Below are 26,459 nucleotides of genomic sequence, written 5' to 3'. Positions count from 1 at the left end.
GGAGCCCCAGCAGGAAAATCAAGGAAAGAAGAAAGTATAAGGCAATATTTGAGGCCTTCATGAGAACACATAAGCCCTGCTTTCCAAAACCAAGGCCCTCACTTAGAGATTGGACATTAGATACCGTGATCACAGAATGAAAAGGCTATGAATTAAATGCTAATCATAAAGGAATATACTTTATTTGTACATGAAATCATGGATGCTGAACACTACTTGAGGTAAAGCTCACAACCTAGGAGTCTGACTTGAAAACTTAAGCTAATCATGTAGCTCTGAGTTCCTAATCCGCCCCATCATTTTGTCATAACCCCCATGGACAAACACTCTCTCTCACCTTCTAAGTTCAGTGACAATGTAAGTTCTGTGGTTTTCTTCTATCCCTCTAGCTACTTGTTTCCATTATAAACTATTCTTCCAGTACCAACTCTTCAAACCTTGGCTTTGATCAATACTCTGATTTTGTAGACTGTCTTCACTTCTCTCTCTACACCAACATTCTTGACTAGAACTTGATATGGGAAAAAAAATATTAAGCATTTGAAAGAACAAATGCCTTGGCTCCAGACCATTTATATTGAATTAGGCTATTTAGGATGGAGAATGGATAGTGTATTTATTTTTTATTTGTTAGATGTTTGGTTGTTTTTAAAGGTGATATTAGCATATATCCCCATGTAAGAACCCCTGTAGAGGAGCTCATGAACTTCCAAGTCTTTAGTTGTAATGTAAATATGAATGAGCTTCTAAATCCATATATCTTGTCCATGTCTTTCTTCTAAAATTTTACCAACTTATAGATTCAACCTATCCCCTCTTGTACAAAATATCTTTTCTGTACAAGAATACACCATTTCCTGTTTCAGTGAATGCAATGCCATAGAGAACTAGTCGTTCTATCCAAAAATCTACGAGTCATCATTGTCCTCCTTACCTTTATTCCCACATTGAACCAGTGACCAAATCCCATAAAGTGTAACTATATTTTGTATATAACTCTCTGAAATGCCTGCTCAGTTTCATTCCACAGCATAAGCAGTCCAGCCAAACCCTAGTCATCATTTTTCACTTGAAAACTCTTCTAACTGGTTTCTCAGTAGAGAGGCAATTTCTTCAAAATACTGCATCCAGAAAGATCTAAGCCACCAATATGGTCACATCACTCCCCTGCTTCAAACCTTGTCATTGGGTCTTATTGCTTTTAATATAAGTCCTCCCGGCATTGGTCTATATTTTCTTCTCCAGTTTCATTTAGGCTTTTTTCTTCTTCTCTTTCCACAGTTTAGCAATACTGAACATATTTCTTTCCCCATTATGTGGTCTTACTATAGATTCAGTTCTGCCCAATGAACTGTGAAGGTGATCTGCAAGGGAAGGTAGTTTTTAAGAGGAAAACACTTAGAAAAGGGAATTGCCTTGGAAGTTGCTGGGCATGGGTGTATTTTTTGGAACTGGCACAGTCATTTAAAGCTAATAAGGAGAGTCAGCAGCAAAGCAAAACCTACAGATTAAGGTTGGCAGAGTGAAGGTATGGGAAGTATCTAGATCCAAATTATATCACAGAGTTGCTAATCCATCTAAATTTGAAATTTGCCTCTCTTTAATTTGTGTGTGTGTGTGTGTGTGTGTGTGTGTGTGTGTGTTGGGGGGAGGGGAATCAATTTTGTTGCTTAATCCAGTGGTGAAGCGATTTGCTATTATTTGCGGAGGAAGATATCTTAACTGATGAAACTGCTAAGGGACAGAATTTGAAATCAACCTCCAGTCTCTCTTATACCAGAGTCTGTTCTCTTTCCATCATTCCTTGATATTTCCAAAACTATATTTACAGAATTCCAATGGCATTCCCAACTGACTCTAAATATATTATGTTTAATTGTTGACTGTGTAGAACAATGGTTGCCTTTCATTGTTTCAAATTATTTTTTATCATCATAAACAAAGAAGTTTTAGCCACTACTCATTGAAAGTTAAGCAGCAGAATATTAATTCTCTGAAGCATATGACTATGAGGGAAGCAAAAATCAATCAGAATATATACTAAACATTTTGAATTGTTAAAATTGTGTACTTGGGGAGATGACAAAAAGGAATTCAGAATTAGTATCAATTGGTTAAACTATACAAAGCGTTTAGGCAAAGGTAACACTGAAATACACTGACAACTAAATTATGAATAATGAGCAGTCTGCTACATTTACAGGACACATGGCATAAAAAGAGCAAAACCATATGGTTTTCAGTGGCTACTTGTTAGGGGTGGTAACCAAACTTGTCAAATCTTTTATAGTGATTTCATTCTAAAGAAAAAAAAGTCAATAGATGAAATAACAAGCTTGAAAAGCATCACATAACAGAATACACTCATTTAATACCTGCTCAGTTCCACACCATCATGCATATAGATAATATACACAGCTATTCCTTACAAAATAGGGTAAACCTCACACTTAAAATGAACGTCCTTATTCACAATTCACTTTGCAAATGGCTCACTGTACAGAGAATGCTCATTAGTCCTCTGGTTCTGGTTTGGTACTATGTGAGTTCGTAGAAGTGATTTAACTCTGAAGACCTCAGTTCTCGTATTTGTAATATCAGTGATTGAGACTAACAGTCTGTACTTCATATACATTATATAACTTAATCCTACAAATGATCCTTTGTTTTCTCCATTTTGCAGAGAAGGAAATTGAAGTTGATAAAAGCTAAATAGGGCAGTGGTTCCAGGTGCCACAGCTAATAAGCACATACTTGCTAATAAATGCAAGTCTATCTGCCCTAGCAGGTTAAGATCGGTGGATAGGGTGTCGGAATGTGGACTGAAGGGTCCTGGGTTTGATTCCAGTCCAGGGCACATGCCCAGGTTGTGGGCTCAATCCCCAGTAGGGGGTGTGCAGGAGGCAGCCGATCAATGAGTCTCTCATCATTGCTGTTTCTATCTCTCTCTCCCTTTCTGAAATCAATAAAAAATATTAAAAAATAAAATAAAATTAATAAATGCAAGTCTGTCTAACTCCAGAGCTGTTTGTCATGCTTCTATGCCACACTTGCTCCAATTTTGGACTTGCTGAATCCAAAGGTTCATTCCGTTGAAACTCGTAACTCTTACATATCAATGTTTCATTAAGTCAATGAATGGTGAATAGCATATTACAAAAGCATCTACCATAGTATATTAGTATACTTTGATATACTCGTAGTATATTACAAAAGTATCTAGCATAATGTTACAATAGTACTGTATATAAGATGAAGACATCCTAACTGCTGCTAAATTCTCAGTTATATTAATCTAAACAGAGCAGACATTGCTTTTCTGGGGAGATCACAGTTTAGTATCAAATTTCCAAAAAGGTTCAAGTAAATTACAAGAGCCTGAAAAGCAAAAGGGTAAGCTACAAAGATGAATCCTCTTTTCATAAACTTATTTTGTTATTTATTATGCTCTAAGGATATTAACTGGGGCAAAACAGGGCAAACATTTGCCAAAGAATACTTTGTCCTTAGATGTCAAAAAGCACATAAAAATAGAATGGCAAATGTATGCAAAGTTGATTCTTTGTTTTGAATGAATCCTTACCTCAGTTCTCACTACCCCTAATAATTAATTTAAATATATCAAACTGCAAAACAAACGATATAATTATTAGCTTTCCAGGCTTCAGGGTAGGATAAATGATAATTAGATTTGAATGTGCACCAAAACAGATAAAAACGTGCACAAATACAGTCTGTATTTCAGGGTGATGACATTTCCGAAAACGAGCAAACAACTGGGTGGCCCAGTAACCCTTTTCATAAAATGAGAAATGACCCAATTTTTGCTAACAAACATGAATGATTATTCTCATGTTATGCTTGCCGCTTAGTTCTTGTGTAAACTTAATTCTGATGTAAACCCAACATAATGATTCTTTGTAAATGATTCTTTGTTATCTAAAATAGAAAAAAATACTATAAGAAATCTTTGGATAAGGATTTGTCAACAAAAACTATTCAAAATATATAGCAATATAGACAGAAGTACAAACAAATATTATATCCCACATTTTAAGTGTCTGATCATAAATATTTTAGTACTCAGCTCTAATTATCCATCTCAAAACAGCTAGAATCATTCATGATAGCAGGAAAGTATTTTTTTAAGTCAGTCTACTAAAATACAATGAATTATATATTTTAACAGGGTATAAAATTGATGATCCAGTAGTGGTCCTTTTTGTCTAGTTAATCTGGTGTCTACAATCTATTTTTAGTCAAGATATAACCTCAGTAGTTGACTAATCTGTTTTTGCAAAGTATGAAAAGGAAAAGGAAATAAGTAAAATAAAATAAAAATACTTTCAATTTTCCGTGGCACTGTGGCAGATTCTGTTTTATGCCTGTGAATTACTCACATCCCTTTTACGTCCTTGCTATCAGGATTTTATTTGTGTTCAGAGTAGCAAGGTGCCCAGTACTGGACAATGTCATGACTGGCCTCAGAAAATAATGATAATTATGTTGCTATTATCTTAGCCCCCATTGAGTCTGCTGGCCTTGTTACATAGGTCTGGCCAATGAGATATAAACTGAAATACACTGACAGTTTCTGAGAAAGTTTTGTTGTCCTAGCTAAAGAAATAGTGAAGCTGACATGATTCTTGGTTCTTGTCTGTTCTTTCTTCTTGTTCTGAACTGGATGTGAGGTTTGGAAATACACCAGCCTTCTTGCAACCATGAGGCAAGACTTGAGAGTAAAGCAAAAAAGTCATCATGATTTCTGTGTTGACATCATTAAGCCCAATTCATTGGACAACTAACTCTGAAACATCTCTCAAACATTTTTTAAAAGGCCTCTACATTCTCTACATTTTAAATTACTGTTGGAAAGGTTTTTTTTTTAATTACCTAAAACCCAATACTAAGTAATATAGATAATATATAAACAACTAAGGAAAAAGACTAACTCACTGCCTTAACATCTATTCCAGTTCTATGTAATATGACACCTGCAATGAACAGGGTTCATTCATTCATTGCATTTATTAAGCATCTACTGAAGTACCAATAAGTGTTCTGGGCCCTGGGGATATACCAATGAATAAACCGGAAATATCTTGCTGATTGTCCAACCTTCCAATAGATGTACCTGAGAGTAGATGTTTGAATTTATATTATCAGTGAAATAATCCTTCGATATCCCCTGAGACAAACTCCCTTAGGATATAATTACCGGAATTAACATTTGGAACATAGGAATGCATATGAATACATAAAGGGAAAATATTAATGAAAGTATACACCTTGAGGATCAGTTCTGATAACAATGGCTATATCACTGATTATATATCAAATTATACTTAGTGTTTTTTTTGCACTTTGGTATTTTCTTTAACAATTCACTAACATCCTATATATTCTTTTTTTGCATAATATTATCTATATATATAAAAGCCTAAGCAACCATTTGACTGGTAGCTATGACACGCACTGACCAACAGGGGGTAGATACTCAATGCACAGGCATGGAAACATGGAACAGACTGATGAATCTTAGAGGGAAAGGGGGTGGGGAGAGGGCGGGAAGAGATTAACCAAAGATCTTATATACATACTAGAGGCCCGGTACATGGATTCATGCACCAGTGGGGTCTCTTGGCCTGGCCTGCAGGGATTGGTCCGAAACTGGTAGCCTTTCATCCCCCAAGGGTTCCCAATTGCGAGGAGGTGCAGGCCACACCAAGGGACCCCACCGGTGCATGAATCTGTGCACTGGGCCTCTAGTCTGATAATAATATACATCACCTTTAGCCTTAACATAATTTCATATTCTTCTTTTTGAGATTAATAGCAAACATTTGTACAGCATTTTTTGAGTGTTAGTCATACATATGTGCCATATTTTTTCATTGTTTTTTAAGTGTGGTGTTTCTATCACCTTCACTAGAATCTCTTGCATTAGAATCATCTGCACTGTTTTTTTAAAAATGTAAACCCACTGTCCCCTTTGAAAATCTGCAAAGATGGGATATCAGGTGAGCCCAGGAGATTGCATCTTAGAAATTCCCATTACTCAAGTGATATTTATCGAAACTTAATTTGAGTCAAACGACATTTGAACTGGGCTATGCCCTATTCAGTGAGGAGAATCTACCTATCACGCAATTGGATTGTTGGGACAATGTCAAATCACAATAGAAGTCTGGATAAGCTAACTCTTATTTTGGTACTGACACTGTTTCAGAATGGCACCAGTCCCAGACCCAGATCTCCCTTTGAATTGCTCTAAGTATGAGTTCTTTAACAGGGACAAAAGTCAGAATTATTTATGCAAAATTACAGATCCCCAAGTTCTAAAATTAGTGATTTCCAGGGAACTTGCTTTAATGAAATTTGATTCAGTGAGTCTAAGAGGGTACAGATATGGTATACAGTAGTCCCCCTGCCTCTGGAAATATGTTCCAAGACCCCCAGTGGATGCCTAAAATCATGGTTAATACCAAACCCTGTATATACCATGCTTTTTCCTATACGTGCAGATTTATGATAAAGTTTAAATTATAAATTAGTCCCAGCAAGAAATTAACAACAATCTATCTATATATATATATATATATAAAAGGCTAAGTGACCATCCAACCATCTGACCAGTAGCTAGGACACTCACTGACCACCAGGGGGCAGACACTCTGACCAGTAGCTATGGCGTGCACTGACCACCAGGGGGCAGATGCTCAACACAGGAGCTGCCAAGCTGCAATAACTTGGCATTGGCAGTTCTCGGGTGACATACCCCGGAACCAGAGAGCAGGAAGCCCAATTCTGGGGTGCATCACCCGAGAATCGTACTCTCACAATTGTAGACACCTAAGAGGATATCAGAGAGCTGGTTTTGGCCCCATCCCCACTGGCCAGGCTGAGGGACCCTACCTGCCGGAGGGGACCCCACTCACTCTGCATATGTCCTTGGAGCCGTAGCGCTGCCCCAGTGTGGCCAGCCAGGCAGGGACTACGGGAGGTTGGCTCCAGGGTGTGTCTGGCCCATCTGGTCCAGTCCCACCCTACCGGCCATCTTCTAATTAATTTCCTTTCAATGTGCATGAATCCATGCACCAGGGCACTAGTATAATAATAAAATAGAAAAATTATAATGATATACTGTAATAAAAGTTATATGAATGTGACATTATTAAGTAACATGGGGTTAACTGAACACAAGCTCTGCAATACTCTACAGTATATCCGATAACCAAGCTGGATGCTATGTGACTAATGAATGTATACAGCCTGGACACTCTGGACAAGGACATGATTCACATCTGGAGTGATAGACCTGAATGTCATGATATTTCATCACACTACTCAAAACAGCCAAGCAATTTAAAACACATGAAATGTTTATATCTGGAATTTCTCATTTAACATTTCGAACTGTGGTGACCACTGGTAACTGAAACTGTGGAAAGTGAAATCACAGATCAGGGGGACCACTGCATTTAACAATGTTCGCAGGTTGGCTCTGATGAGCAATTCTAGGTTAGACACCATTGGTTCACAGTCAACTTTACCACATATTATAATTTGTGTTTCAGTGAGATTGTTAAAAAGCTAAAAGTCAGGATCACAGCACACTGATCTCCTATACAACATTTCCTGTATATTTTATACAGTGGTTTTCACACTGAGCTCACGATGGCCTCTATGGTTCTAAAGAGATGGCTCAGAGCCACAAGCAGATGAGGGGAAGGGAAAGAGGAAGTAAAAATAGGTCCAGGAAACCCAATAAGTCTGTTGTTGACTGCTTCGTGTATTGGGCTTCCACAGTGATTTCTTTGAATGAGAGTTTCTGCTGCTTAAAACAAGTTTGAGAACCACTTCTATTATCATGTCTTTGGCTTCCAACAATAACTTATATAAGAACCTATTATTACAAATCAATTATGCGTATTTTGAAAATTGTTAAGAATATTTTTCATTGTGTTTGGGACATTGTTCAATACCCCAAACACAAACACCACTGAAACCAGTTTCTTTCAAACTCCAGAGTCAGGGAAAAATGTTTTATTCTGATGAACTGACAGATTTTTCTGCCAGGAAATGAAAGCTGTGTAACAGAAAGTTTATGCTTAAGTTTTCTATTCCATTGTGTTAGCATTGATGATAGTGAGATTTTTCTTGATATGTTTTCCATGTCCCCATATACTTTGCTTATATTTGTATTATATTGATTTTCTTATAAGGCATATAATTTCTGTAATAAAACATGATTCTTTCCTTGAAAGATGGAATGCACAAATAAAATACAAATCATAATACTAAGTACATTTATATAAACATAATCTCTATCACAATAGGTGCAACAAAGAGCTTCAGCATCAAACACACCTGATTCCCATTCTGTCTATTTCTTGTGTGACACAAAGCAAGTTACTTAATTTCTCCCAAATCCAATCTCCCACCAGTAAACTGGAATAATGTTGTCCATTTCACAGGGTTGTTGTGAGAATTGAAAGAGATTATGTGGTAAGAGCCTTCATAGCAATTTTTATAATTAACCATCTAATCTAGAGAAAGATTCAATTCAAAAAATTATTAGCTCAATAGAATACAATATTAACTGCTCATGTTTCTACTATATTTTTCATAATTTTAGAGTAAATAAAAATATGTTCAAGAGGGATGATTAATTAAAATATATACTAACCAGACACTGGTTAGAATTAAACGCCCTAACCAGACAGTAACCAAACTATACTTAAAAAGCCATCTATTATAATATTTTAAATTTATTCCCTTATAATTCTATTTTTAATGTTATTCTATTCACATGGTTGATGTTATCCATTTTTTCTGCTATGTTCTCTGCAATATTAAGAATTCCTACCAAGCTGTAAATCTAAAGTGCTTCATAAAGTAAGTGATGATCTAAATAAATGCAGAAATCCAAAACAAATGAAAGGGTAACTCCATCTCCTCTCAAGAAATTTAAAACATTAAGAAACAGATGTTTTATATTAATTGTTTTTGCTAGAAGTAAAATTAAATCATGCTTAAAGCGGAAAAATTATTTTATGGTGGCTAGTAGGGGCTCAAGTTGTATGAATTCTGAGAATTTATATTAAGAAAGGGGGCACAGAAAGCAGTAGTTGATTAAAACACAGATATCTATGACCTCTATTCTGGTGGTTTGCTAATCTCAGTAGGACTTTCTTCTCAGTGATACTTATGGTAAATCTATAACAAAGTTTTCTACTGCCAAATGTCTTGGTATTAACTTCTTTTGGTTGTCAAATCACATAATCTGGGAATAGGTAACTTCTCAGTTTAGAAGACACTCTATAATAATAGAGATTCTAAACTCTTTTAGTTATGGATTTAGGAAAAGAGCTACCTTGGCTCTACCAGTGAGAGTAATGAGATGGGACTAGGTGTGGTTAAAAGCAGTGTCTTTAAAGAAGCATGGAGGTGACTCAATAACATTCATTAATTAAACATACATTTATAACATACTTGGGGGCGACTTTCTTTGAGTTTACAGACAGGCAAAGCTTTCTTCATATTGATGCATTTGGGGAATGTAAAAAAAAAAAAAACCTACTGCTACTACTGCTAGTTTTCTTGGTATTAACATGCTTTGTTTAGAAAATCATATTATCTTTGTTAGGATATTATCTATTCAGAAAAGAACTTGTTCTCTGATTAGCCTTTATTTTTTATAACAATTCCTATTCTGATCAAGTATCAGAAATGTACAAACAAGGCAAGACTCAATTCCAGCCCAGTTTAATACGCTCCACACAGAATAAGAACTGGCACACAATATTGGGGAAACTAGGGAGAAGTCTGACCTACTGTGTGACCCAGGCATAAAGGTCAAGTTACCTAGGTGAAGGGAGGAGCTGTGTCCGCACCCAGAATCCAAATGCACAGAGAGCAAGTCCGCCCCTCCCACCACCAACCCCTCTCACCACACACACACACACACACACACACACACACACACACACACACACACTGGAGCCTAGACTGCAGGGACAGGAGGGAAGTAGCAGGGGAGGTGGGCCAGAGGCATATCACAGAGAGCTTTGTATTCAGGCTCAAGGACTTTAGATTTGATCCTGAGGCCATTGGAGAGCCATTGAAAGGTGTACCCAGGGAGTAAACAAGGATTGCTTGGGCAATTGAACTGAAGTCAAGTGCTTTTCTTCTGGCATTTTCACTTATAATAAATATTAGACAGTACTCACTGTCTAAGGTAGAAAATTAGACCTTGGTAAATGTCAGAGTGCCAAACAACACAATTTTTTTTAGCACATGTAACATTTAAAACTTATATAATATTATGTATCAGAACTTTCAAAAACACTATATTGGCCCTAGCCAGTTTTGCTCAGTGGATAGAGCGTCGGACTGTGGACTGAAGGGTCCCGGGGTTCGATTCAGGTCAAGGGCATGTGCCTCCATTGCAGGATCCATTCCCGGCCCTGGTTGGCAACCAATCAATGAGTCTCTCTCACATTGATGTTTCTCTCTGTCTCTCACCCACCCTTCCACTCTCTCTAAACATCAATGGGAAAATGTCCTCGGTGAAGATTAAAAACAATCAAACAAAAGCAAAACCACTGTATTGATGTGAATTCACTTTATCTTTACAAGTCCCAACCATATTAATATTCCCATTTTACAGACAAGAAAGCACAGGCACAGGGAGGTTTTCGACCTTGATCAAGGTCACGCACTCTAAATGACTCAGCCAGGGTCCAGACCTGCATTCTCACTCTGCTATACCACCTCCTGACGGGGAGCATTCCTTCTGTGGTCATATGACTTGGGCTTTGCAATTAGTTCTCATTGTTCTAATAGATCACATTTTCTTGTTTCAGTTCCTTTGTTTGTAACAAGGATTTACCTAATCTATACTAAAGGATTTTTTATGAATTCTCATGGAATAATGTAGGTTAGTACATTTTGTTAACTATAGAGCACTTTAAAAATATAAACTACATGGAAGTGATTATAAAATACTGAATATAACCCTGCACAAAAAGAGAAAAAATGCACCCCAGGGGTTGACTTGGAGAGGAGAGAGAAAGTGAACATATTTACCGCTGAACCCTTCAGTCCACTTGTTACAAGAAATTGCATTGTCTAAAAAATATAATTTCACAAGTGAAATCAAAGCTATGTTTTCAGAACTACCCTGTATTCCCAATAATAGAGCAAGGGTAAATAGCATTTTAGTGGAAGAGAGTTGCTCGATGGGATTTGGGGTAAATAAGGCGAGGTCTAGAGTGTGCCTGGGCTAGGAATTAAGCACTGGGTTGCTTATATACTAAAGTAACAAAAGCAATTTAAAAGTAAAGGATACATGCCCTGAAATGGAAGGGAAGTAATGTGTGGGACTACGTTTTGCCATGTGCTAGTGGAGTTTGGAGTAATGAAAAGGGAAATGTCAACATAGGGTTAATTAGTGTGTAAGATCCTGATGACCAGAAATTGATCAAGTATTTAGTAAGGGGGGGCAAATTGGAGCTATGAGTGAGCATGAGAGCGAAAGTCCCCAGGGCTACACATGAATTTTTGTGTGCTCGTTTACTGTACTTCAGTCCGTGGTGTCCAAGAACCAAGTGTGAGTCAGACCCCTGGGTTTGCATGCAGATTGCAGTCACTTTCAGATTTATAACTGTGGGTAAGTTATTTAACCATGTTCCGCCTCATTTTTTGCAGGTATAAAGTAAGAATGAGAATAAGAATAATTATTAATATTTTCTAGGCTTATTTTGAGAAAAAAGTGAATATATATGTAAACTACTTAGCACAATGTCTGGCACACTGTCTATCAATAATGAATGTGAGCTATAACTATTGTATACAATATGCAGGAGCATAAACTCATTAGCATGCAAATACACACATGCATTCCATAAGCAAATCTAAATACATTGTTCTAAACTTCCTTATACTTGTTTATGCTCACTTATGTTGAAAAAAAGCCCTCCCCAGGATTATATTAAAACCCTTCCAAAATATAAAAACCCAATTATATTTCCAAGCAATATTTCAAATTGTTAATACAATTGCACACATCAGAATATTATATATTTCATGATAAAACAGTGGTGTCAAATTTTATATAAATGTACATGGATACACATATATATATATATATATATATATATATATATATATACATATATGCATTTTACTCTATATATAGCAGATATTTTCATCTCATATCACACACAAAATATTTACTAAAATTCTGCAGTACACCAATAAAATATTTTTTGACAAAATAATGGATATAAATTTGATTCATTCACACTGGATGGCTATTGTTGTGTTGGCTGTTGCCATTTTTTTTCATTTGACCATCTAAGGGAAAAGAGGTCAGAGCCCTGACTGATAATCAGGTATTTCATGTTCTAAAAATTCTTGTGGCACACCAGTACACTGGTTGAAAATTTACTGACATATAGTAAAATTGATAACATGCAATGTATCTAAAATATTTGAAGATATGTCTTGATGTATTTTGTGTCTAAAAACCAACATCTGACCTCTACCTGCGGAATATGAGGCAAAATTTAACATTTACAACCCATGCTCCATGCCAGCACCCAAAGATGGGGGAGTCAGAGGTGTTTAAAGGACTCTGGGTGGTCTTTTCCTGGGTGGAGAATTCTATGTGCAGGTCTGGGTGCTGGGAAAGTCCAGAGGGGAGAGATAATGGTCTTAGCAAGTGGAATGTGGTCTAAGCAAATGGAATGTCCGTTGTGAAGTGCCCTAAAGGTCAGTTCCCAGGAGAGGGGGTATCGATTCAATTATTTGATCAGATCTAATATTACCCTTCACTTCCTAATCAAATCCCGGTGTTCAATATGAAATGAGAGCAGCAGAAAATTAGGACAGCATAATGTGGCTGATAGCTCTATGAAAAATTTGCATATGCAATTATTTTTGTTAGATTATTCTCCTGTCCCAGATTTCCTATAATCATCCAATGCAAGGGAAGTGATAAACTATGTTTGTGAAATCATATCTCAAATACCCTATATTTACTGGTGGGGTAAACACAGAGACTAATATGTGTTGTGTGCCTGCTTTGCTCTATGAATTTTGCTAGACAACTACATATATTCTTATTTTACCTTTACAATAACCCTGTAAGTGTGTTTTAACACTTCATTTTAATTAAGCAGGATCTGAGGTGGATGGTTGAAGACCATAGCATAAATATATGGCAGAGGTCATTTCATGGTGTTTGCATCTCCCTGTTTGCACTACCTAGTGAGAGGCACAATTATTGTGAGCTTAATTAGAGGTGAGCTACAGGGCCCTCAATGACATGGGCCATTTCCATGGCCCTAAGGCACCAGCTAAGCAGTTCCTTTTCTGTTACATTTGCAAATGCAAGGTATTTTTATATTCCTTTTCTTAAGGAAGTTTCCTCACATAACATAAGCTTAAATCCACAAAACTGCTGTACCTAGCGCTTTCATATATCCTGATCCTTACCCAGCAAGCCATGTGTTTACATGCATAGACTATGCAGAGCTTTAATCAGCTACATTCCTACAACTTACATTGGTGTGGTACTAAACCAATTAGAAAATCGTTTCCTTTTGTTTGTTCTCCACAATAATTATGTAAAGTAGGCAGTACCAAATTACAAAAAAAAAAAAAAAAAAATGAACTGAGGTCAAGAAAAATAACAAAATGAGTGTCCACAGAGCTTAGAGTTAACCCCGCATCCCCCCCCCCCAGACTTGCATCCTCTCACCCCCCTCCAAAAAAAACAAACCACACCACTAAAAACAACAAAAAAGACTAGAGTACTTTTTATCTAGTCTAGTGGTTTGTTTTTTTCTTGTTCTTTTTTTTTCTGTAATTTCATATCATTAATTTTTTTCCCTACTTTGTTTTACAAAATTACATAAAAAAACAAAACACAGTGATTCCAAACCTGCAAGATTAAATCTGTTGTTCCCCCTTTCCAGAAAAATTGAGTATCATTGATGGTTTGAAACTAGACGTGGATGAAATCCACAGCAATTTCCAAGTATTTTTTTTTTTTACTTTCTCAGGCTTGTTTCAGGACCTTGTGGGAGACTTACCACATCACTAAGCTGCCTAGGGTGAAACTCAGAGGGAGAAGGAAGTTCATTGTCATATTCCAAGGACCAGGCTGGCTGCCTCACCTGTCCAGCTAGCACACAAGGCCAGCTCTGGATGAAAGCTAGACACCGGCTCACAGAGAAAGCTCCCGCTGTGCACTGCCAGGCTGAACTGGTGCCAGCCTGATCCACCTGCTGAGTTTGTCTTTCCACCTAAAAGACTTTAACAAGCATCCAGGAACAGGGAGGGACAGCCAGTGCAAAGTAAAGAGTGACCTATCTTATAAGAAACAGGAAACTGGCAGAGACACCTTAAACTCTTGTACTTCTGATTTGTATATTAAGCTAAAAAAATGTATTACTTGGTTTCACATAATCTACTCTTTACCTTTAGAGACTGGGTTCCATGATTTATTTAACAGAAGGCTACTAATTTGAAATTACAACTTCTTTGAGGTGTTGGAACACAACAGGTCTGGGCTCTTATCCTGTTTTGACTTTGTACGAATGGAGTATCTGACAGGGAAGGAGAAAGAAGGAGGGAAGGAGGGAGGGAGGGAGATGGGAGGAAAGGAAAAAAAAGGATAAGATGTGTCTTAGTGAAACCTCATTACTTTTACACTATGATTTCTGCACTTTGCTGTAAGTTATACTTCTATTAAAAAGTGTACTAAATAAAAATATACCTATAAAAAGATTAAGGAAGATAAGGAGTGAGGGAGGTAAAGAAGAAGGGGAAGGTAGGGAAGAAGATGAGTGTTTTATTATTATAAGAGAAAAAAGACATTATCTCAGAGCAAAAGAACAGATTGTATTTTCTCTAATTCTTCCAATACTTAGCCCAAAACATGTTTCCAAGTAGGAACATTTTCTCACAAAGCATATGCAAAATATTTTAACCTTCAGGTTTTGGCTCTTTGATTTTGTTTTAATACCAAAACATCTTCTTAACAGAGTTATGGGCTTAGTTTAGTTAGAAGCTAAGACATATGTGATAGAAGTAGAAGATGGCTTGGGCAATAGTCCAGCCACTAAAACAGAATTAGAGTCATCACAGATAGTTTAATCCCAATTATGTAATCTGTGGGGTATCTCTAATGCCACAACTATTTGGCATGACTCAATAACACGGCTTACAGAGAAATAGAAAAAAAAAAAGCAAAAACACCTAAATGGATGACATAAAATGAACTGGGAGTTTTATTTTTCATGAGGCTTGAATATATATCTTCAGAGTCAAAATAAAACAAATATAAAATTAAAGAGTGTTGGTGTGTGTACGTTTGTTATTTTTAAAAAATAATATAAAAATAAAACCTAAGCATATTTAACAGCAAGTTCATGATAATACCACCTTGCAATCCTTCCCCACTATTTCTTCCAGCCTCTCCATGACTTTCACACACCCCAAAATGTGTCCATGTGCACATATACAAACATCTGGCCAAGTTACTGCACTCTGCTTCATAAATGCACCACAATTAAAGCTATGAATACTGAGTTGCTGGGACATACAGAAGAAAGAATACATGACCTACGGTCAACTTTGTTCAACAAAGTTCTCTATTAATTTAAGAAATAATGTAAATGATTTCGACAAAATTACACATAAGCTGATCGGATAATAAAGGCTGGAGAATCTATAGTAAAAAGAAGAGCTGGAAAAAAGCTTAATTTTGAACAGAATCTATTAGGTTTTCTATAGCTGGAATAGACTGTAAGAGAGCCTGTAAAGTCAAAGCTCATGTACTTTTTAGAGGATTTTCAGGCAATTTTTAAGTAGCAAAAATGGCCCTTTATGGTTTCTTTAAATCACTAAAGATAAAAACAGTCACTTAAAAATTATACTAATATTAAATGGCAGTTAATAAAAGTCATCATGCTAACCACACTGTTTTCAAAACTTGAAGTGGTGCACCTACTAAATTATTTCATTTTATGATTTTGCAACACCTGGAATTCTTATTAGAGATACTAGATGAAAATTTTGAACTTTTAGAAATAAAACAAAACAAAAGAGCAAGATCATAAATTGGCAGACATTTCACCAGACACAATTCAAATTGTTAATGTACCTTAGACACTTTTTCTTTTTATTTGTTTATTTTTTTGCTTTACAGTGACCGATTATAACAGGCAATTTTTTTATGATAGCAATGAAAGAAGTTTAAGGAGAATTTAAAAATCTCTATTTCTCATGAAATTCATCAATTAGGAATATATTTTAAATAATTTAATTATTTTCATAGTTATTCTAATATGAATTTAAATTAGAGCCATCTTTTGATTTTATATGATCAGAATAAATGGAATGAATACATATTATACTAGATATTAATTCTATAGTCAGAAAAAAGATGGAAATTCCAATCAAGTTTTAATACTCAAGAGCACCTATTACTATCTATATGTAACTTGATTTATAAATACCTATCTCATAGAACAATTTATGGTATCAGTGATCCTATTAGTATTTTTGTGGAAAGTTCTTCATTATGACACCTTGTATATGCTAATAAATGTATTATTGAAAATGAGCTGTTGTCCACATTTTAAATTTAAAATTATTAAACATTTTCTTCTTGTTCAAAAGAAAAGTCCTGCCTTGTTCAACACTTTAAAATCTATATCATTAACTCTGAATAAACAAAATGTCTGGAAAGTCAGAAACTAAATCAACAAAAGTAAGTATATGATAAAAGGAGATTCCCCTATGTACTCATTATAATTGTTTTGGAAGTTCAAAAATGAATACTTAAAAGTGAATCACTTATATATTTTCATTTAAAATTTTTCAATGGATCCAATAATTCAGACAAGATTTTCACAGTGAATAACTGTCAGATCTTATAGTTTTCTAATTGCTACAAAGTGTTTTAAGAATTGTTATGTATAAACCAGAAATCTCTTGTTATTAACCTGTTTCTTATATCAATACAGCTCATAGAATAAATCATTTTTGTTTATTACATTAAAGATACATATTATTAAAATTTATGTAAAAAATGTGAACCATTTTAATTGCTATTTCCAAAGTCTTAGAACTCATTTTGCTTTTTAGTTCCTCTTATATATACTCGTAGAAACATAAGTGTAACACGTGGTCTGAGGGTAGAACATCTGATAATTTTTTTATGTCAATTAAAAATTACCATCAAGAGTGTTTATGTTATCCTAGTCTATGCATACAATAGAGTAGGATAACTCCTTTGAAGAAATCACTACCTAACCAATTGATTCTATACGTTTTCATAAAATAACTAAATGTGAGCATACCTGCAGGAGCTATTTTGCTCTATAGATAAATACATAGTTACCAGAGATAATAGAACAGCAGAATCATTCTGAGTCTCTAAGGTAACAGTTTACAGTTTTAGCTTTCATATTGCTTTTATGGTCAGAATTCACTATTTCTGAAAAAAGGACAAATACTGCAATAAAATTTTAATGACTTAAACAAGGCAGGATATTCAGTGTTTAGTTAATTTTTAAGCTTTATGAAAACAACTGGAAAACTATTTTAAGATTTTTAAAAGTGCCATATCATCTTTGAATAATTAAGTACCTCTGCTAACTTAAATTCAAAGTTTTCATTAGTAACATAGAATGTATCTACTAATTTAAATTGAAAAAAAATAAAGCATAAAGAGTTATCAACACTTTTGACACTCGGTATGCCTTTGAGATACTAACAGCAAACTTTTCCTTTTTAGGAAAGATTATTAAGTTTGGCCTCATTAAAGGAAAAATAGCTATAGTTAGTTAATATACTTGACTTTAATAGTCAATGGTAGAAAGGATTCTTCCAAATGAAAAAGAAATTAACTATTCAACAAATATATTAAAAAGCACTTCAAACGGAGAAAATTTAATTTGTTCAAGTAAATCAATAAAAATGTAGTGAAAAATAACTAAAGCATAGTTATTTTCTCCACAGTAGAAACACTGAATAAAGTTTAATATTTAAACAGTTTGAGAATGTTTGCCTATAAATAGCTAGATCGTCTTATTTTGATATTTTATGTAGAAATACTCCAAATGGTCATATTTTGTAGAGTACTAATAATATAAATAATGGGAAGTAAAGCACCTCCAAGTATAAAAAAATGTACCTTTTTCCCATATCAATTGACTGAAATAAAAAAATAATAGTATATTCAAGCAGCAATATTACAAGAATATTTTAAATCAAGAGAAATTTCCATGGCAGGTGCAAGGATTGTCCACCCTCTTTTCTGTCTAATATGAGAAAGTGAAATCCTCTTACCTGTCACCCTGACACCAAAGAATACATTTGTCTACCTCAAAAAAAAAAAAATCTTAAAATTTCAAGAGCCAACCCTCTGTCTGCTTTACATGGTTTACAAAGTAAAAGAACAAAACTCTTCATAGTCCCTTGTAGTTCCAACAATCTGTGGTTCAAACAGGGGTAATGGCTTCCTTTTTTGTTTAGTGGCATCCTGGTGAGGGAATGATTTTACTGTCCCTTTTCTGTGGGGTCCTGCCACTTTACCTAAAAGGAAATGAATTACAACAGGATGACAGGGCCACAAAACAAAGCCATTTAGTTTAACAAATCTATTATGTCCTCCAATCTGTTTTATGGGTCTGGTCCTATTATAAACCAAGAAAAACCCTAAAACAAACATTCTTCCTACTCTTTCTTTTCATTGAAAACATCTACAATGTTATGATTGTTTTTCAAACAATTTAGCCCCCAAATATTTTTCCCTTATGTCCCCCACTTCCCAGACCTCCTCCATCCAACTTTTTCAAATATACAAAACATTCAGAGACAAGAAACTGGACTTTTCAAATACAAACTGCTGACAACTGTCAGAAGCACTTCACTGGGACATTACTGAGTGCAGCTTCAATGAATTAAGCTTGATTCACTGCGGGTGAATCATTTTCAATGCAGAGCTGTTCGAAGTAATTGGCCCAGAATTCCTGCTGTGAAAACCACTTGTCAAATAATGCTTGTTTACAAATACATCTCCAGACAGCAAAAAGTGGAAGTTATTGAATAAGTTCAGGGCCACCTCCAGATACATAACAGTGGACAGGCTCCCTTTACTTATTAAATCTGTTAAAATTTTCACTTGATACACTTGCTAATATTAGTTTTGCTTGATCAATCCTAGATAAGTTCCTTCCTAAATACAACTCTGGACCATTTTATAATAAAAAGTTTTGTGTATTATATTGTAGTTCAAAAGTTTCCTCCACAGCTAATTGATGCCTAATGTGTGTAATAAGACAACAAAAGATATATTTAGAATTCAGGCTAAAGAGTAAATTTTCTTCTTACTGTCTTTTCTCTAACATATTTTAACAAACCTTGCTCATCAGCCCAAGATTCTAGATATATGTTTGTTTTTTTCTCTTCAATTCTGCCTATTTATGTCTACTGAAGTTAAATTTTATAAATAATTACAAATTATGAATGTGAACTCACATTTCTATCTGTCTTCATTTTTTGTCATATAATGGGAGCATTATCTTATATTATATACATATGTAAGGTATATACATGGTGGGGCAAAAGTGGTTTTACAGTTGTTCCTATGGAAAATAATACAACAATGAATAATAATACAAAAACAAACTGTGTTTCCTATACTCACAACTGTAAACCTACTTTTGCCCCACCCTGTATACACTACCATTTGGGAAGTCACTGAGCATCAATAGATTGTAGAAAGCAAAGCATATGAGAGCAAGTTATTAATGGGTTCAGAGTATTCATCTTTCTGCCCTTGATATTCCAGAGTCCCTCCAAAACTAAACAATCAAAAACAAGCTTAAAAAACTCCAATCCAAATCTTTAAATAAATAGACTGCTGTTGTTAATATCTTAATCTATTCTTGTTGTTTGACTTGCAACACTGTCATAGAGAAACAAAAAGAACAGAACATAAATTTTAGAGAAGAACATAAATAAAGGTCTGGGATGGTACTAATGTAAAGACGGAAAACTGCTGAGCAGTGATGGAATGAATGAGATGAAGTCATATATATTAATAAGATTTTATTTTTAATTACATAAAATAGTGACACATTACAAAATGTGCTCCAAACAGCAGACATGCCTTTATTTTTAGGTCTTTCAGAGCAGCACTGGGTGGTAAAGTAGCATTCATTTTTGGTTAGACCTCTGCCACTCCATCTCACTGTAGCCCAAGTTTTGCTGTGTGTTCCCCTAGCTCGGGTGAGGACAATACAACCCTGGATATTAAGTTTATGAAATCAGCCAGTCTATCTTCCACAAGGTCTAGTTCCACTTACAGCACTTTAGGAGACCAGCGCTATCTCCTGCTTCCCTCCATTTCCTTCTGCCTCTTCTTCCTCCTCACACAGTCTTGGCCCTTGTTTCCATTGGGGGCACCACTTCATTGCATCCTCCTCTCTAACCTGGAGCTACTTATTCCCTTTCATCTCTTAATATCCCCCTTCCCCCATCACTCCGTGGAGGGCGGGGGGTGGGGGGGGGTATATATAATAGGAACGCGAAAGAATGCATATAAAGATTACTCTTTAAATCCGAACCAGGAATGCCCCTTCCGGTGGAATAAGACATTTAATGAAAGGGCTCCTAACCCCGTTATAATCCCTGGACTTCTAATATAATGAATTTAACAGGAGACATTAATAAAAGGACTACGACTCAGATAACACTTTTTCAAGTTTATGGGGAAGGGGGAAATGCAGATTGCTTGGATTAGGCACACGGGAGATGGCAGGCAGATCAAACTACGTATAACCCTTAAATAAATGTGTTTGTTTTTTTAAAAAATTAGGAATTAAAGAGAGAAGTTCATGGACTGGAGGAGGATGGGAGTCTCAATCTGCTCAGCTTTCAGAGGGTTCCTAGGGAGCTGGAATCGCTGGAAAACCAGCTCCGAGCCTTCTCTTACAACCAAGACAAAACCCGTGCGAGTCATGAGGACACACAGGACTCCGCTGCTCATCTTTCGGGCCCAGAGTCCCTTGCCCTGGGACTGGGAGGACAATTTCAAGGTTCTGTGCCTCCCTGGTGGCACCCGAAATCCCAGCCCTCCGGCTTGGGAGTAGGGTTTCAGATGTTTTCCTGGTGGAGCTGACAACTCCTTCAGCCCTGGTCAGACCTGAGATGCTGCCCCTCACCCTAGAGGAAGGCGCCCTGGTGCTGAGACCCAGTGCCCAGCGCAGTCCGGGGAGAGCGGCCAGCGCAGCCACCCGGAGGCCCAGGGCTGTGCGGGGCGGCGGCGGGCCCAGGGCTGCGCACACTCCCGGGGCACCGATCGCCGCCCAGGTGCTGCTCCCGCGTCTGGCCCTACCCTCCCAGCGGCCGGCAGGGGCAGTTTCCTGGGTCCGGGGAGTAGGGAGGAGCACTAGGGACTCCAGCACCCACGGAAGGGCCGCAGCCGACTTTTCCCTTAGGAAACACAGACACAAGCCCCAGGGCGGTCCAGCGGCAACTTCCCTGCAGCGACACTCCCCCACCCCCTCGGCGCCTCCTTCCACTTTCGCCTCAGTGGGATCGTGAGCCCCCAAAGTGAAAGGCACCCCACAGTGAAGAGCGCCTGCCGTCCTTCGCCATCCCCCTCCCTTGGGGAATAAAAGCTCTTGCCACCCACCCCAGAATAGCAGCTGACGATGCCCTAAATAACAGGTCCCCGGAGGCACTTCCCTCCAAATAAAAGCATCCAGCCACCCCCACAACCTTTCCCATCATCGGCCTCAAATAACGGTTTCTAAAAGCCCCACCGCGCCCGCCCGAGGTCCTAGTCACTGCGCTTCTTGAAACAGTTCCCACTCCTCCACACCCGGAATGGTACTGCCCCGCACGCTTCCTGTGCGCCCCAGCCGCACCCAGCCTCCTGGCGAGGGTCTCAGCTGTCTCCGAACCCCGGCTCCCAACTTCCCAGCTCCCCCCCCACCCCGCCCCCCAACCAGCCTCCGTGCACAGGCAGGTTGCTCGCCAGCACTCCCGCAGCTCGTATCAAACAATACAACCAGGGACAGCAGAGAGGCAGCGGGAAAGGCTAGCGAAAGCGGACCGCAAGTGCCCATTCCAGGCCAGGAGGGCGATTTCGTCCCCAGCAGCCGCGTCCAGCGCGCGCCGGCTCCCACTCCCAGGCCCCGCCTCGCCCCTCCGCCAGGGTCGCCTCGGTCACCACCCCCCCACTGCACTACCTTCGTTGCTGGGACTGGCCAGGAGGGTCCGGAGCGCCGCGCACAGGAGAAGGCACGTCCAGAGGGGGGCCCTGCGGGACGCGGAGTAGCAGCCGGCCAGAGAAGCAGGGGTGCTGGGGGAGTCAGCGCCGCGGTCCGGGGGCCGCCGGCGTCCCGCACCCCGGGGCCCCAAGCCCCGCATCTTCTCCCGGCTGCCTCCGCCGCTGCTGCCCCTCGCGGCTCAGTCCAGGGCTCCGGCCCCGCCGAGGGGGTGAGAGGCTGGCGGCTCCGCTTTCCCGGCGGGAGTCTTCGCCTCTCCGCACGCGGCTCCTGCCGACGCGGGGAGCGCGGATGCTCTGGGCTGGATGAAGTTTGCTTCCGACCCCTCTCTCCCTCCTCTCCGGTGGGGTTCAATGAAATACGAGTTGTGGTCGATAGTGCAGCTCTGGGCTGGACTCAAGGGTGTCCAGGAGGTCCCGCGCTCTGTTCCTTTGCCTCCCGGGAATGTTAAGGATTGCGGTCTTTTTGAATGCCCCCGGGGAAGATCAAAGCTGCTTCCCGGTCTTCAGGGCTGAAGCGGACGCGGGTATGGAAGACAAGTCATCTTAAGTCGAGAAGAAATCCCCAGTAAAAAGAGGAAGCGGGGGATCTGGGTGGCTAAGGATAAAGGAAGGGAGTTGAGAAAATCCGGGGTGGGGGAACTAGGAGAGAGCCCAGCAAAGGACAGGAGCCAGAGTTCTAAGAGGCCGGGCGAGGGGAAGAGCTGCGGGCTGCGCTGCGGGCTGACGCGGGGCGGGACTGGCGGCCGCGAGCCGGCTGGGGCGCCGAGCCCGGCGGCGGGGCTGCAGCGGTTCGCGCGGCTCGGGCAGGAGGCGTTGTGTGCGCGGCTGCGAGGCGAGGTGGCAACTGCACCGCACGGCGCGCTCCCGCTGTGTCTGGGGCTCCTGGCTCTCCGCCGCCTACCGGCTCTGCACCTCCCACCCCTCTCTCCTCCTCCTCCCAGCTCCCCCGCCCTCCGCTGCTGCCGGCAGAGCCCCGCCAGCGAGGATCTACTGTACGTGTGAGTGGCTGGGACGAAGTCACACACCCACGGAGGGAAGTCATCTGGCTGCTACCGTGGTGAGGGTTGCCTAGCGTTCTCCGGGAAAGGCGCGTCACCCTCCCAGGATAATGAGGGCGAAGCATCCTCCTGAGGTCGCCAGTGAGGACCCAGGCTCCCGGGAGGCGGAAGAGAAATCAGCCCTGGCTCAGTGCAGCCCCTGGAGAAACGGGTTCCTTGGTTTGGCATTTTGCCTGCTGCCGGTCACAGGCTTGTGGCATCAACAAGGTGGTGGGAACATAGCCCCGCATTCGCAGGCTCCGCTGGTGGATGGCTCGTTTCTGGCACACCTATGTCGCTTACTGCTGCTCACCCTTTCTGTGCTTCCAATTCTTTTGCTGCTGGAATGGGATAATTAGTCAACGTTTCCTTCAGAAGTGAATGGTAGAATTTCTAAATTTAGACACCATTGCTATGATTGAGATTCCGGGGAGTCTAAGAATTTGGCTTAATGAGATTTGTAGTGTACCAGGTATTTTAAGATGTGATGACTTAATTCATCAATTTCATTGATAGAATGTCTTAGTATCCGAGAAATTATATGATATGCAGGTCCACGTCATTAATTCTAATGAAACTGGCACAGGTCAAATCATTTCAGCTTTTTGAAAAATAATTATTTTAATTTCTCGTGTTCTACTGCATTAAGAGACTTATACATCATTATGGACAAAACCAACTTAAAACAATTAACTTTCTATGCTTCACCTCTATCTGTCGACTCTTGCTTTAATATTTTCTTCAATTTTCCATTAATTCTCTCAAAGAGATATCTCTAAAGGGCAATTTTAGTATACTGGCATAAAAAGAAAAAAGAGTGCAAAGAAAGCAGTTACAAACAAGTGTGACTTCAGAAGAAAGGTATTTTGTTTCACTGGTGTGTAGTAACTATTGTAAAGGTTGGGCTTGCACTCACACCCAATAAAGGGAAGTCTGCTCACGGCTTTGACATCTAGAGTCCTGTTTGTCTGCACAAGACATTTCTCATAATCTTTAGCTGATGACATTTGCTTTTTTTGTTTAAATATTTGCAATAAAGATGTAAGAATAAAGCAGCAGAAAAGCAATTTTGTAAATACATGGAGGCTCATCTTTTTTTCTTTCTCTTTTTGTTTTTACTGAAATATTTTGGCACCAGAAATCTAAAAGCTGCTTATTTCTATTACAATATTGTCCACATGCATGAAGCAAATTTAGAGGAATAACAGTGCATCAATCAATCATTCAGTTTGGCAAACAGCCTCACAGTGAAATGCAAAGTTAAGATTTATGTTTCCTTGTGAAGACCATTTAAGAAGTAAGCTCCTCCCCTTAAATTTATAGATGCGTTATTTACAAATATCTAAACAGAATATCAAATACGTCATCTAAAGCCTCGGAATACATGATAATGCTAATATTAGACGTAGGCAGTTGAATGGGGCTTTCACATAGTTGCTTTCCTTCTATAGGCCTCAGTAACCTCATCAGTAAAATGAGAGATTGGGAATTGATCTTCCAGCTCCCTTCTCTCCCATATTTTTTGCATTTCTATATTATTACTCTGTCCATCTATCTCCAATTATGTGTTATTGACTACAAAATTACTCCATTTCTTCACAGCATAGCATTTAGTACTTCTACTACAAAGGGCTTAAACTTTCTATTTCATTTTAGACTAAAACTGTAAATTCAGTGTCCTCTAAATTGTCTGTACCTCTCTGTCTTTAGATCTGTCACTCCATTCTACATATTCCTAAAAAAGAAAAAAAATTAACACCCTTCCCCGCTCCCGCCAAACACACATCTCTCCTCTAAATCCTATCCTGTGGCTCCACCTGTGTGGCTCAGTGGATTGAGCATTGCCCCATGCACCAAGAAGTCACAGATTTGATTCCCCATCTGACAATGTTTCTCTATCTCTCTCTCCCACTCCGTTCTTCTCTCTCTAAAATCAACAAAAACATATTTTAATAAAATTAAAAATAAATAAATCCTACCCAGTGTCCAAGGAGAGTCAAGACCAATCTTTTTCCAAAATGAGGTGACTTGGCTCTCCTCAAACTATCCATAGTTATGATTTATGTAAATCAACACAACTGGCAATATTTTCTGCATTAAAAACTGGAACAAATCACCTAGCAATTATACGTATATATATTGACCTAAAGAGACAATTTAAACAAGGAATGTCAAAGAAAACCTGAAACACTGGTTTCATCACCATAATGATGCTGAGTAATTGTGTCATCTCCTACCAAAGATAGCTAAATCATTACATGACTGAGAATACAGAATGCAAAATGTTTTGTATTCTCCACCTTAAATGATAGCCACATTTCTCATGATTGTTCAATATTTATTATATTACATATTTTTGAAAGAATGAACAGCTGTAAAACAAAGCTCAAGTGACAGCAAAGGAAGTGATTTTTTTTTTTTGATCTAATGAGTATTCATCAGAAAAGGTAATAGGTGGTTTGGCTTGGGCCTCAATCTCAAAGGAGATGCTACATTCGACCATATGATGATTTCTTGGCATGTAAATACTATTTAGCATACTTACATTGGACCATGGCATTATAGGGAAAGAAAAAAATTTTGTTCCTTCATTCATACTTACTGCTTTGCACAAGGAAATACTACATCAGTCCTGGTTTGGATGTCATTGTTTGAATATCTCATTGTTTGGGATAAATGCTGTGGCCTCTAAATATGAAAGTGGTTGGTGTCTCCCTAGACCTCTGCTTGTTTCTGGCTTTTGTGCTAAGCTTTTGTGAAGAAAATATATTTAGAATCACCTTGAAAAGGCACCTTGAAAGTTCACTACCTTATAAAAGGTGTTATAATTAAGTTCAATGTATTAATAAGCCTGAATATATCTTAACTGTATTCAAAGTAGAATAACAAAAACAATCATAATAAGCAGATGTGCTAGTACTTACTGAAGTTTTGCTATGTGTGAAGCATTATGTGATATTTTACATTAATTATTTTACTTAATGCTGACACTTCAACCATGATGTCAGTGTAATTAATAGCCCCATGTTAATGATGAGAAGACCAAGGACATGAGATTAGATGAGCTGAGCAGTCTCACAGCTGGTAAAACATGGGAATTT

The 26,459-nt window shown here is 38.4% G+C and overlaps 1 protein-coding gene across 6 annotated transcripts in view; it reads right to left on the bottom strand.

Annotated features, from left to right (window-relative positions):
* Nucleotides 1-23,157, bottom strand: part of EPHA5 (EPH receptor A5) — a 356,087-nt gene extending 332,930 nt beyond the window's left edge. For all 6 annotated transcript variants that reach the window (XM_059670011.1, XM_059669975.1, XM_059670021.1 and 3 more), the window contains exon 1: nt 22,281-23,157. In XM_059670011.1, coding sequence (XP_059525994.1) covers nt 22,281-22,461 — 181 coding nt within the window. In that variant the 5' untranslated portion in view covers nt 22,462-23,157. The remainder of the gene's footprint in view (nt 1-22,280) is intronic.
* Between the last annotated feature and the right edge of the window lie 3,302 nt (nt 23,158-26,459).

Source organism: Myotis daubentonii, chromosome 1 (assembly GCF_963259705.1).
Source record: "Myotis daubentonii chromosome 1, mMyoDau2.1, whole genome shotgun sequence".
Classification (NCBI taxonomy): domain Eukaryota; kingdom Metazoa; phylum Chordata; class Mammalia; order Chiroptera; family Vespertilionidae; genus Myotis; species Myotis daubentonii.
The sequence above is the reverse complement of the archived record's forward strand: the minus strand, read 5'-3'. Positions and strand labels throughout refer to the sequence as shown.